The 14,558-nt window shown below is 39.7% G+C and overlaps 2 protein-coding genes across 2 annotated transcripts; one reads left to right on the forward strand and one right to left on the reverse strand.

Moving 5' to 3' along the window:
• Window positions 1–993: 993 nt before the first annotated feature.
• LOC126648789 (cytochrome c oxidase assembly factor 5) lies at window positions 994–8,994 on the reverse strand. The gene is made up of 3 exons (XM_050332265.1): window positions 8,763–8,994; window positions 8,431–8,514; window positions 994–6,290 (listed from the first exon to the last, which is right to left on the reverse strand). The coding sequence occupies exons 1-3, from the start codon at window positions 8,862–8,864 to the stop codon at window positions 6,249–6,251; spliced, it is 228 nt and encodes a 75-aa protein (XP_050188222.1). The 5' UTR covers window positions 8,865–8,994; the 3' UTR covers window positions 994–6,248.
• On the forward strand, window positions 8,863–14,088 carry UNC50 (unc-50 inner nuclear membrane RNA binding protein). The gene is given in 7 exon segments (XM_050332257.1): window positions 8,863–9,003; window positions 9,005–9,096; window positions 9,817–10,100; window positions 10,975–11,095; window positions 12,938–13,077; window positions 13,154–13,255; window positions 13,784–14,088. Coding segments are annotated over 7 exon segments (1,017 nt in total). The 3' UTR covers window positions 13,921–14,088.
• The last annotated feature ends 470 nt before the right edge of the window (window positions 14,089–14,558 follow it).

Here is a 14,558-nt window from a genome sequence, read left to right on the forward strand (position 1 = left end):
AGACCCAATCCAGCACCTGTGTCTTTCCTGAATTGAAAGGCCCAGAACTGGACACAGCACTCGAGGTACGGCCAGACCAGTGCTGAGTACACAGGAAGAATCACTTCCCTAGTCCCGCTGGCCACAGTATTTCTTATACATGTCAGCAGTTTTCCTCCATCCATACTTACGGTCCACACTTGAAGATGCTCGATAGCTCTCTCAGTCAACTGCATTTGTTGAAACTGCTGTGTATCTAGAGCTTGGGCTCCATTTCTTAACCAATTTCTGTAGCACGCTGCTATCAGTGAGGAGTTTAACGTGCTCAAACAGTGTTCAGTGTAATTTGAAAGAAGGTAGGAAGAGATCACAGTCCAGCTCTGGCTCATTCTATTATTTTTATACAGTGCACAAAAGCCAGGAGGCATGCAAGGGGCTCCTGCTTGCAGGAACCATGCTGAAGTGAGGTATTACTGAGACACACACAGACACACTTGTCTGGATGCCTCCAGCCAACTGTGCATGACCTGCAGAGGATCGCTGCCAAGCACCAGCTGAGTCAGTCCCAACACCACTCTAGTGTAAGAATTTTAATTTGCCTGTTGCAGTTCCCTTGTGCTGGAAGCTGCCAGCTCAAGTCCTCAATACCATCTGAATTTGGACGGAGAAGCCAGAAGATGCAACTTGAATTCTTCATTTTTCTTTACAAGTGTCATTGGTGAAATGCTATGCAAACACTTCCTGCTTCAAAAGCACACAGATCTTACAGAGAAGAGCCTAGTCAAGCATACGTGACTTTTAATATTTATCTTTGGTCAAAAGTTTAGCACAAAGCTCATGACCCCACCAGGATTTTTAACAAAAAAGAGACAGAAAATAAGAGCTCCTCTGCATACCATGCAAACTTAAAGCCATCCTCTCATAAAAATATCAAATATACTTGTAAAGAAAGTGTTAAAAGCAAATAGACATTATCACTAGCATCCTTCAATTTAAATAGAGAGCTTGACAGCATTAAGAAGTAAAATACATTTTAGTTTATTTGCAACTGATGACATTTTTAATCATCATCAGGCAAAATACAACCTTTGTTAACAGCAGGTCTGGACAACTCCCCACCAAGGATTCTGGAAGAACAATGTTTACTACTGGTGTTCACTTAGCATTAGGAAATAAAAACAGCACTAAAACCCAAGGGACCAGAAGGGCACTTACTTCGCACCAGCACTGAAGGAGGACACGTAGAACCACCATGTAGGCAGAGCAGTCTGAATTACCCAGGGCAAAATACAAGAAAAACCAGCACGGCAGGAATGAATAGGCTCAAGAGGTTTTTAATTTACCTAATTTTTTTGTAAAATTATGTTTTCTTAATCAAAGAAATCTGTAAGTAACAAATTTCACAAATTAATTGTCAGAGAAGAATTATATTTGAGTAGAGGCACTTGGAGAACTGCTCTGGGACCATTACCAGATTTAAGGCTATTTCACATTTTCTTCAAAGATGTGTAAGCACACATAAACTCATTGCTAATTATACTTGTGGAGAACCCAATAGCTGACACTGTGGTGAACAAAAGAACTGGACCATCACATAAGAGTTCTGGAATAGCTCATACAGCATACTGTTCAAAATTATTATTTTTAAATAGCCAAATCTCAGGCTATACATCTAGGAAAAGAACACAAAGCTGTACCTTGGGAAAACAAGCCACACACTGGGAAAACATCAGACTGAAAAAGCACTGACTCTGAAAAAGGCATCAGGGTCATAACGCGCAAGGAATTGAAACATGAGATCCTAACTTAACACTTTGACAAATGTGATATCCACCTTGGAAGCACAATCCAAAGAAAGCAGAGAATTTACCTGTATGTAGATGAATGAAAAAAACTGTAACAGGGTTTTATCTCCTTCTTAAAAGAAGATTACAAGTCTTTGAAGGGACTAAGGAAGACAGGCATAACACAAGATTATGCATTTCACTGAGAAATATTAAAAGCATACTTTTTTTTTTTCTTGCTTTCAAATGCATCCCAGCAGGAAAATATAAGATACTGATCTCTTTTGTAAAGTCATCCCCTCTTCTTTTCCCCTAAGTGAAAGCTGAAGTCAAATTTTAATCACAAGACAGACATGCACTTTCAACACAGGGATTACTAGGTACTGAAATATACTATCAAAAGAAAACATAATTAGATTTTATGCCCTTTTCAAGAGCCAATGCCTTTCTCTGGCATAAAAACCTTCAGAGAAGGTCAGACTAGATGAAGGGTGTCAAACTCTTACTTTAACCACTAATATAAAGCAGGAAGGAACCTGAATGTCCAGTCTCAGCTGATAAACTGCTTTATGTAGTTTCTGCCTTTATATGCAAAATTTTACACATCAATTCACCATCAGCACACTATTCACCCTCATCTTTCTCAGTCTGTCAATGATCTGCAACTTGTAACAGATTTCTTAACACACAGATTTCCAAAAACTATCCTGCTATGCCCATTAAAGAGGTGTGGCTGACACAGAATCAAAAGCTTACGACAAGCAATAGCTAACACATATTAGACCTCTCTTTTCCACCATCAAAAAAATATAAAAATTTCCTGTCATAAATTGACTTAGAAGAAGTTTATATTCTTCACGATAATGAAGGGCAGCACAATTTTACAGTAGCGCAGTTTATCATTAGCATTTATTAATTACAAGTCAATTTCTATATCTGCTATTTTTCCATAGCTCCTTTTATAGTACTAATACTTCCTCTACCACAGCATGGAAATATGGACTTTTTAGTAAAACCCAGTAGTGTACTACAAGGCATAAGACAAAATATCAATATATTTAAATAAAAGCAATATCAATATAAGCTTATATTACATATTGATATTCTTATCTTAGTGCTTCTTCCTCTTTCAGTGTTTAAGGACATTATTAATGAACCTACTGCAAGTCCTGAAAATAAAGCTAGTCCACTTCAAGAAGCTGCTCTCTATGTTTACAAAATTTTCTTCCTACAGACTGTCAACCAAGTCACTGGGGAGTGTTCTACTTACAGTAATATCTGGTTAATGATTTTCTGAAGATATTTCCAACTAAACAATGCCAGAGACAGAAAATTCAGCATGCACATTTGGAAAAAGAAAAGTAAGAAATAATCTTAAGGTTTCTGGTTACTATTCCGTCAACTACAGTTTAAGACTGGAATTAAACTGTTGTGCTCTTCAGCTACAGATAACAAGACATATATTTAGAATAAATACACATATTCCAAATGACCACATACCAAGTGCTAGGGCAGCATGAGTACTTGTGAAATTCATGGTGTCAACAAAGCTGCTACGGTTCTGTATTTTTAAGTTTTCCAGTCACAGGCTTAAACAACAGATACTGCTTACCACCTACATTCTGTGGCTGCACTTTTAGATTACTTCAATTTAATGCTCTTCTTATGAGCAGAAGGTGTCAATCTAGTTTGTTCCAGGCTTCCACTGAAAAAACAGTATTATTTTAAAAGTCTGCTTTGAAAAAAAGCATCTCACCCAACTTGCTGCTCTCCAGAAACTTAAAAGTGAAGACAGAATATATAACCAACCTCTTATTCCACCCAGTGAATAATGAAGGTCTTTAATCAGTAATATAAACTCACACCTTCTGGAAGCTAAAAAGGGTTTTTTAAAAGATGCTTTGTCCTTCCTTTTAGAAGGCATAATTTAAATAATAAATGCACGATCCTTGTTAAACGCCAACCCCTTTCACTCACTTCAGCATATGTACACATGGGCCTTCATTAAACAGACTCATGTGCTTATCACTTCATATTAATTGAAAGAACAGAGTTAATGACCTAAAGAATTTTCAGAGTAAATGACTACGGCATATTTCTGCAGTTCCACAATATGTGTTTACAGCTATTTAAATACAAACGTGTTCGCAGGACTGGACCACAGAGAGAACACGTTAATTGACGAAACCAGATGTAATGACACAGACAGGTCCCAACCCTGACGGAGCCACAGCCCGCGACGTCAGTCCTGACAACATTCAGCACCCTCTGGCTCTGCCACTGCGTAAAACAAATGGGAGGAACGAGAGCAGCAGGGAAAGTTCTTTGCAAACTGTGTCCCGTACTTATTCAATATGAATTATTAGCACTGCATATATTTCTGATTCTAAACCCAGTATGGGCCTTTCGGAGCCATGTCCACCGTTTGTCCTTAGCAATCCAATTTCACGGATTCAAATACATTGCAAGTTCCATCTTGTAAAATCTACCACAGAACAGAAATATGTACTTTTTAGTAAAACCTAGTAGTGTACCACGAGGCATGAGATGAAAATATCAATATATTTAAATAAAAACATTTATTGTATTAGGAATAAAGCTAGAATCGAATCTATAGTATCTACGGTTTTCCATTAATAAAACAAATTATTATTTTTCCCACAAGAAACATTTGTATTTCTCAAGTAGAACGGTGCTCAAAGTCCCAAGACAATTATATAGGTAGTCATTTTTAAACAGAATATGATGTTACACAACACTGGAATTGAACAGTGATAGTCTCTTGAGCAAATGAATATTTTGATATATATTATAGGTATTTTTATACTGTTCTAGGTAGGTAGTGAACCACTAGGAAGTTTTTACAGTAACATTCTAGTGGACCGAATAATACACATATTCTGTTAATTATTAAATCCTTAAATGTCCAATAGCAAACACTGAATTTAACACTCAATCTCCACTGGATTCAAGCCAATTACTAAAAACAACTCTAACTAGCTGTCTCTCTATGATCTGTTATCTGTCTGCTCCTTTCCAAAAGGAGTTCCTGCAGAACCATTAGGTGAGGCTTAGTGATTACGGCCAAGAAAGGAACACAGATCACCTGAACCATCAAGCATCCAGGCCCCTGTAACAGAGCAGACCATGGAAGAGCCCTTGACTACCAAAACCACATACCATTCCCACTCTTCTCTCTAACTGACATTTAAATACCTGCCATATGGCTTTTTATTTATTTTGCTCCCTTTTGTTTCCCCCATGGAGAAGGCTTGTGAGTAATACTTTGAAATTAGAGTGCTAAGTTAAGAATACTCTTATAGCCATAATTTTATAATTTTTGGGTATGTAAAGAGATAATATGGTAACTAGGCTGTGGAAAACAAGGGATGTTTACAGCACTTGAACAAATGAACCAGCTTCCTTATAATCAACAGAACACGAAAATGTGAAATCAATGTTGATTTATAATTGCAAAAATAAGGTCCTACACATACAAGGAATATAAACATTCTTTGATCACAGAACAGTTGCTTAAGACAGAGAGAATTAAATAATCAACATGCACTCATTCACTGAAGTCATCACTTTTACAAACAGTAAGTGTTGCATGCATCTGTTCAGACTAAATGTAAATCAGACACCTGGCTATAAGCTTCAGCCAAGAAGTTACTATGACTCTCTCTTCTCTCACTATTTCCTAATCTTGTTTCTAATCACCTTGTCTGAAGTTATTTGAGTTTCCACTTGTAAAAGTTAGACTACCATTTATTTTTTAAAGGCTTCCAAAAGGCAGGGAATGACGCAGAGATGCTGAAAGAAGAAATATTCCTTTGGGAAAAAGTTCTGAATCAGAAACAGTTAATGTTGACCACTGTCACAGTTTAAGCACTGTTACCCTCAAAAATCCTACTTCCTTACCAGTGTGGGAATGAAAAACAGCATCACTCCCATCTATTAGTGCAGATTTACTGGGCAGCAAACCTACTGGAGAGGAAGCAATTTGCACATACATTTTACAACCTTGATCAACTCTTAGTCTCTGAAAACAGTTCTGTCCTGAGATATCCTCTGGGATACCAATCTGCTAAGAAAACTCTTCCTCAACATATCAAATGAACTCCCAGTTCCATATCTTCTATTATTTGTAATAGCAAAACATGACCCGAATTTACAGTAAAGTCACAGAAGACCACTTCAAAACAGAATGATAAATTCTGCAGCTTATTCTGGATTTCACATATTTTATTTCAAGTACATGACAAGTACCCATTTTGGCCAGAACTTGTAGCTTTAGGCTTGCCTTCTTTTTAACATTTAAATGCACATCCAGGTCAATCTATCAGAACACTCAGGAGCAGGTATCTTCCACAAAAACACTGCGTGAAAGGATACAGCAGGTACAATCTTCTTACTTTAGTCTCTGTTTTTTGTAAAGTGCTGATGAACCCTGAATTCCCATGGTTAGGTCTCTTGATGAAGACTTCAGTATCCCTTCCTTCCTCTGAATCTTGCCCTGGTATCCAACTGAAAATTGAAGTCAATATATTAAAAGCAGGTATTTTGCAAAAGAAATATTTTAGGGTGCTTGTGCTACCTTGGCACTTATTAACATCAGAACAAAGGCCAGAATAAAGCAGAAGGCACTGTAAAGAAAACTAGTGATGTAGCCAACAAGCCACAGGGTGGTTCTGATGAAAGAGACACTATATTATCTTATATCTCACACAAAAGTTAAAATTATGTGATAAGCGTCCTGTGCATTCTGAAATAAACAGTGGAACAACACAAATGACAAGAGCAGGATAGCAGGATGTCAAAGAACACATTAAAACAAGGTAGTGTAAGTCTGCTTAAATCAGTTTTTCCAAATGTAACTGATAAACTGAAGAAGGAAAATTCAGATTTGGTCAAAGTGGGAGTCACTACAAATGTCCAAGAGGAGAGGGATAACTTAAACACAAGAAGTGTCTGGAAAAAATAGAAATTATCTGTAAAAACTGAAATAATATTCAGCTTCTAAAATGTATAAGTTTATTCTTGGCAATTACAAAAAAAAAGATTTAATGGAAGGCTAAAGATGACTGTAAAGCTAAAATAAAAGCTACACTGCAGTACTTACAGAAGCTAAATTGCAATTTCTTTCCCAGTGCAGCAGAAAAACGTACTTTGACCTTGGGAGAATTCTTCTGAATTTAGATAGTCTTGAAGATGGCAGCGACAGATTGCAACTCAGCCATATTCAGATATTAGATTGAGGAGGCTTCTTTTAACTCCATTAACTAACTCTCTTCCACAATTCAGAACTGCAGTAAAATTTGTAAAGAGCTCGACTACATGATGACATAGCTTATCCAATAATCTGGCAGCTTCCACTTTAAATCCTGTTCCTACTTAAATATCTAAAAGTTACTGAAGCTTACTACACTGATAAGACATTCTATTTCCTCACAAAGAAAACAGCATCTAGGCAAAATCCCTAATCATTTTAGACTACTGTAAATTAAATTTGCATCTAGTGTCTAACTTGGTTTTGGACACTCTTTAATCCTCACTATCATAACAAATAAAAAATTTGGCAGGGCCCAATTATTGAAATTTACAGAATTAACAGGACAAGAAAAAAAAATGGGACAAGAAAAAAAGTTTGGGACAATTAAACAGAATCATCTAAGAGCCAGGCCTCTTCCCACATGGATACATTTAGATTGCAATTTAAGTTTCAGGGTGCCTTAACAATCCAGACAAAAATACAGGTACATCACCTGTATATATTGCTACTACAGCATCATACAGGTATTTCAAACATTTAATACGCAGCATTTTTCCTGTCTGCAGAAATAATAATTTGTCACTATATGGATTTATATGGTTCATATAGGAGAGGTACAAAAAGCTGTAATGACTAATACAGAATAGAAAAAAATTTTAGGTACCATTTCAGCTGTGCACTTTTCATTATGTATCACATCAGCTAAAAATAAAAATTAGCCCTGCACAACTCATGCTTAGAAAGTTTTGATACCATCTTTATCACATCTTAACTATCTTTTAAATATAGAAACACGGGAAAGACATTTCTGGACATGGAACTCCTATCAAAATAGGGGAAACTTTATCTAGTTACATTTTTGTCAGTATCACATGGGATAGTTAGCTATGTAAAAACCCAAACTGTTAGTTATCATTAATTCAAGTACTCCAAGAAAATTAATGACTCAATGTGAATTCAATGCAAGATCCTGACTGAACAGTGGGAGTCTCATTTAATTTCATTTCAATGTTCTCTATACAGGTTCTCTTTGGATGACCTTGCAGACAAAAAATGTCTTGTCAGTATTTTATCTTACAGTTATCTGATCTTCCAGAATTTTTTTAATCCAAGACTTCACTACAAACAACAGTAAAAATACCCACCTCATTACCTGTGACATTCAAAGATTAATTCAATATAAACACATTTTCCAGTTTTTCATACTCTATAACTTTTCCTTCATGAGAACAGAGTTTTTCTGCATACAAACATCCGCATTTGAAATGGGATTCAGAGGCAGGAGCTGTTCTGCTTAATGACACCAGCTTTACTGAATTAAAATGGTTTTCTTCAAAAAAGCGGGAAAAGGACAGAAAGCATCCAGGCCACTGCCACAGGACACGCCACACTTACCATTGATCTTTTGCATGCAAAGAACGTCACTTGCAAACTCCTACAGTGTCCTTCCCTCAAGCATTGTTTAGGGCTTTTGTTTTCCTGGTAGATGAAAAATAAAGGATTATAAACTTGATCTGTGCAGCTCGCCAAAGATACACCAAAATGCTTTCTAGAATCACGGAGTGGTTTGGGTTGGAAGGGGACCCTGCAGGTCACCTAGTTCCAACTTCATACAGGGTTTACTGGGCATTTCGCCTCGCTCTGATGGCCTGCGCTTTCCCCTGGAGCCGTAACTCCCTGCGGTGCCGCACACGGGAGCGAGCAGGCCGGGCAGGGGCGGCGCTGACCTGCAGCACGCAGGGGCTCTCCAGCAGGCACTGCCGCAGGTCCTCCCGCACGCCGCCGCAGGCGCGCCCGTCCTCCTCCTTGTCCTCGTAGTACTTGGGCATGGCGCTGAGCCCGGCCCTACGCGCCGCTCCCGCTGCCGCCCGGCCTGGCGACGCCCCCGGCGGCCTCCGGCATGCCGGGCGCTGCGGCCGCTTCCGGAGGCGGCAGGAAGGGCCGGGGCGGCTCCGGGAAGGATCCCGGGCGCCTGCGCTGCGGACGGTGCCGGAAGGCTGCGGGAGGCGGCGGTGGCGGTGTCGGTGCCGGGCGGGGTCGCGGCGCGGGCCGGGGCAGCAGGTGAGACACCCCCACATCCCCCCCGGCGCGGAGCGGAGCGTGCGGCGTTCGGCGCCTCCCGGCCCGGAGCGGAGCGCGGGTCCCGCTGAGGGGGGGCGGGCGTTTGTCAGACAGGCCGCCCCTAAATCGTGGAAACGTGCGGTGTTAAGGGCTGGAAGGGAGCCTAAAGATCATCTAGTGCCAACCCCCCCGCCATGGGCAGGGACGTCTTCCACCGGACCGGGTTGCTCAGACCTTCATCCATCCTGGCCTTGAACGCCGCCAGGGTTGGGGCATCCACAACCTCCCTTGGCAGCCTGTTCCAGTGCCTCACCACCCTCACAGCAAAGAATTTCCTCTAAATATATAACCTAAATTCTCTCTCAGTTTGTACCCATTACCCCTTGTCCTATTGCTACAGTTCCTAATGAAGAGCCCCTCTCCAGCTTCCCTGTTTCCCCCCCTTCAGATACTAGAAGGTTGCTATGAGGTCTCCACACAGCCTTCTATTCTCTAGGCTGAACAGCCCAAACCTTCTCAGCCTGTCTTCACAGGGGAGATGCTCCAGCCCTCTGTCAACTTCATGGCCTCCTCTGGACTTGCTCCAACAATTGTCGTTGTTTATACTCGTGCTCAGTTTTTGTCACTTCAGCACTGCAGGCAGGGCCTGCGTCGCGTGATTTTATTTGTAGCCCTCACTATATGCAAAGCCAAATGCATCTTTTGAAATTCTTTCTTTAGCAAGATGCTGCCAACCACCTTGGTTAGTTCTCGGAGCCAGGGCAATGGTGCGCTGAGCCCCAGGGATGCTGCGAGGCACACGGCCGGAGCGAAACGCTACAAGTACCTGCGGAGGCTCTTCCACTTCCGACAGATGGACTTTGAGTTTGCGCTTTGGCAGATGCTCTACCTGTTCACTTCACCACAGAGGGTTTATAGGAACTTTCACTACAGAAAACAGACAAAGGACCAATGGGCGAGAGACGATCCTGCCTTCCTAGTACTGCTCAGTATCTGGCTCTGTGGTGAGTGCAGGAGAACAGACAGCGCAAGGGAGAGGGAGGGAAAATTTAGGGATAAATATTCATTTTTCTTCCAATAGCATGCAAAAAAGGGACCAGTCCATGTGGATCACCTTTTAGTCAAAGTAGAATAGAGGGAAGGGCCTAACCTTCTGGGAATTAGAAAATGGAATTGGCATAACTGAAATTGTGTAGTCTTGAATTGATCACTGTTGCAACTCATTTTCTGTTGCATTTCAAACTATGCAGTTCCCTGTAACTTTACAGACAGTAACAAAACCCCATACCACACAGCAGTGCTTCACTTAAAAAATACTGAATATTTGATTTACCTGAACATTACGGATAAAATACTGGTTTTACCATAAAAGTCCGAGTGAGATTCTGTATATTGCAGAATTAAGCTATAAACAAAGCGGCCCATGTAAGTGACTGAACTGCAGATTCAGTAAGTGTTATCCCAGTTGTCTTCTGTTAAATAGCATATTGCTATTTGTAATAGCAAAAATATTTCATATAACTTTGAAACAAAACTATGAATGACCACGCACGTGGTTTGGGTTAACAAAGAGCTTTTCTAAAACAAAGAATGTTCTATTGTAGCATTATGTGAATTTTTTTTAAATAGTTTGAGTGGAGCAATACAATTAAGCCCAAGTACAGATGAGTGTTCAATCTATGAGAGGATAATATTATGAATAAATTGCATTATATCTAGTTTTTGGTGGGAAAAAATGAGCTGTTGGACTGAAAATCTTGGGAGAAAAAATAAAAGAAAGTGGAGATTTCATAACAGTATATTCAAAGAAACCCCATCAGTTTAAGATCTAATGCTTTCTTTTGACAGCTGACTTTAATAATCTTTTTGCGCTTTCAGTTTCTACTGTAGGATTTGGATTTGTGCTGGACATGGGGTTTTTTGAAACAATAAAGCTGCTACTTTGGGTTGTATTCATAGACTGCGTTGGTGTTGGCCTCCTGATTGCAACTCTGATGTGGTAAGTAGTGATTTCTGAAACTGAGTTCAGTATTGCTATTCAGACATGGAGAGTCCTCTGCTGTTTGCAAGACACTTGGTTCTTTGTTTAGGTAAACTTATAAAGCAAGTATTGCCTATAAGTTTTGTGCTATTGTAGTAATTGTTTCAAAATGTTGCAATAAAAAAGAACACATCTCTTTCTTCACTGTTTCCTGCAAAAGATAAAAAAACCCTAGAAAGTGTGTATTATTCCAGCTTCTTTTCTTTCTTCTGAGCTGGTTAATAGTCAGCAGTAAAGCCAAATAAAAAAATGTATTCAAAAAAACCCAAACTGTTCAATCAGAATAATGAATGAAAAAATTAAGCAATGTAAGCCTGAGGATGATGCTTTTTAAGCCCATGCTTCCTGCTGAAGATTTTAGCAAGGGCCACAACAAGCCACATCTGTTCTATCTCACATGTGGCAGCTTCGCTGCTTTGGTGGTAGTCGCTGCCAGTTTTATCTTCTAGTGTCCAGGGACTTGCAAAAGTGGAGAGGCAGGAGCAGGGCAGTTTACAACCCAGGCCTCAGCACTGTGGATGTGTCCTGCAGCAATGAGGGAGCCATGAAACAATGGGAAGCTGCTGTTTCTCTGCTGCGGCAAAGGGAGGGCACCAAAGAAAGTATTTTTATTTTACCAAGAACTTAAGAAAGTAAAAACAATAGAAGAGTTCTTAGTGATAGAACCGACATCTTAAACTGATGCTGATTGGAAAAGGGATAAATTCCTTTCAAACAGTGGCCTCAGGAACTCCTGCTTGTAATTGCAAACTTGAGGATGAGGCAAATACAAGCACTGTAGCTGATAGATGAAAAGTCCATCTAACCTATGCTCGTGTCTGGGACAGCAACCCATAAATTGCTTGGGGAAGAGCTTATAGTAAAGCTCTCTTCTCCTAGCCTGCTATTCTCTAGCAATTTGTGCCTCAGGGTGCAGTCTCCTGAACCAGAAGATTTTCCTCTATCTTTTAACTGTCTTCCTGCCAGCCTCAATACTAGTCATCTGGCTCCAGTTTGGTTCAAGTCCCTTCTTCAAGTGCAGGCTCACCTTTTTTTCCAAAAACTCTCCCCATTCTTAATGAGACTAAATCCCTTCTTGCCTTGCCTCATCTCGCCTCACCCCCAGGCTCTGCCTCCTTCTGACCCCACCCTTGGCACAGAGTATGGCAGAAAACTCATGAAAACTCTGGTCTCTTAAGTTATTTCGGAGTGTGTATTGACTTCTTGTTCCTCTTCTAAATGTGATAAATTTTCTGATGTCAGCAGAACTTAAACTGAAGCACAGTCCTGAGGCTTATTCCGTAGCCTCTAACACCAGGCAGTGCACATTCCATTTGCACTTCTCTTCAGTAAGAACGGGCTCGTGTTATGAGCACTATCCAGCCCTCCTCCCGTCTTTGCAGTGCACCAGTTCTGTAGAGATGAAATAAGCCATCTGTGTGTGATGTGTGCTGATCCTGTATGGGCACTTTACTGAAGTTGTCTCCCTGTGCGTACAGAGAGAAGTCGCAGCAGGTGGCTGCACTGATAGATTGTAGCACTAATTTCTTTAAAGAAGCATTTTGTTTCTGTATTACTGGAAGTGTAATACAGTGTTACAGATGTCTGTTGCTTGCAGGGGATGTAATCATAGTTTTAACAAAAACATTTTAACGATATTCTGGTCTGCATGATTCTTGCATGTTTTTTCTTCCAGATAGCAGACACTTTATAAAGGGTGGAGAACTGGAATTGCGTATGACAAGCTATGTCAAACCTATGTTTTGATTGTCAGCTTTATAGATTCACATTAACAGTAGTCTCAAATATCTTTTTACGTAGGTTCATTTCTAATAAGTACCTGGTGAAGCAGCAGAACAGAGACTATGATGTGGAGTGGGGATATGCCTTTGATGTGCATCTGAATGCCTTCTACCCACTTCTAGTAATTTTGCATTTTATCCAGCTGTTCTTCATCAACTGTAAGTAGAATACTTGGAGCTCTCTGCTTCAAAATGGTGCTCTATCAAAACAGCTGAGAGCAGTTATCTCTTGCAGATGTCATCATATCTGACTCTGTCATTGGGTATTTTGTTGGGAATACATTATGGTTGATTGCCATCGGCTATTATATCTATGTGACATTCCTAGGATACAGTGGTGAGTAACATCAATTTCTTTTGTATTTATCAAACAAACTAAAAACAAAAGAACGTTTTCAGTCTATTCATTTGATCTTAGTCTATTAATTTGTAAAGCAGAGGCGCAGCTGGGTGTTGAAGTAATTCTTTCCTTGTGGTAAAATGAAGTTTGATAGAAATTTACCAATCTGGATTTTCAGTGAGTGTACATCTTAACCAGAGAATTTGTATTCTCCACTTTACCGACTTCCTTTCTTGTATTAGACCTGTAGCACCACAACTTGATTTTCTTGTTCCTCCGTAAATCCACTTCAAGATGCTTGCATTAGGTAAAAATTCTTTAATGAGTTTAAGGCCGTAGTTTTCGGTAAAGCAGTTTCAAAAAGCATTATGTGGTAACAGTAGGATTAGTAGGGCAGAGATGTCTGAGGAGGACAGTAGAGCAGAACTGTTTTTTCTTGCTGTCTTGCCCCAAGGCCAGTCCACATGAAGCACCTCTTTTAAAGAGCACTACTTTATACTTGCTTCATTGTTGCTTCTGTTTCAGCATTGCCCTTTTTGAAGAACACAGCTATTCTTTTGTATCCCTTTGCACTTCTCATCATGCTCTATTTGATCTCACTAGCATGTGGATGGAACTTCACCAAGATGCTTTGCTCCTTCTATAAATACAGAGTGAAATAAACCCAGGACTTCATGTATCTAATGTTTATTTTGTTTTTACGTTAGCCATTTTTGACAGTAAAAAAACTTAGAACATTTTGTAAATGGTTGTAAATTTCTCTTTATTGTAGATAATTGTGTAAAAAAGTTTGAAGTGTCCTTTTTTATTAAAATATTTACAACAGTAAACATGTTAGCAATTTTGTCCAAATACTTTCTCAGTACATTCCTAAAAACAAGTTACTTGCACATCTCTGTAGCTTAAATTTAACTGCAACAAGTCTATGTAGCATAACTCTTACTGCAGGTATTTTGCACATACTGGTATAAGCTCTACATTATGAGGGGTTTAAGTGACACCAAAAAGCAGTTTTATTGGAATACCTTGCCTTGGGACTGTGTGAAAGTACGGATCTTAAAGAGTGTTGCGATGGTAAAGCAACAACTGTCTCTAGATAGAGATCTGTCCTCTCCTTGTATGAAAGAACTTGAGAACAGATTTATTTTAGTGACTACTTCAAATATACATGGACAACTCTGGCACACAGAAGAAACAGTGATGAAAGGCACAATTAACATGACCCATATCAGGTTTCCAAAAATAGCAGCAAGTTTTTAAACCCAATCTCTAGCAGTCCAGTGGGTATTATTACATCCAC

The sequence above is a fragment of the Myiozetetes cayanensis genome, unplaced genomic scaffold (assembly GCF_022539395.1).
Source record: "Myiozetetes cayanensis isolate MyiCay16 unplaced genomic scaffold, myiCay2020 scf5-8, whole genome shotgun sequence".
NCBI classification, from domain to species: Eukaryota; Metazoa; Chordata; class Aves; order Passeriformes; family Tyrannidae; genus Myiozetetes; species Myiozetetes cayanensis.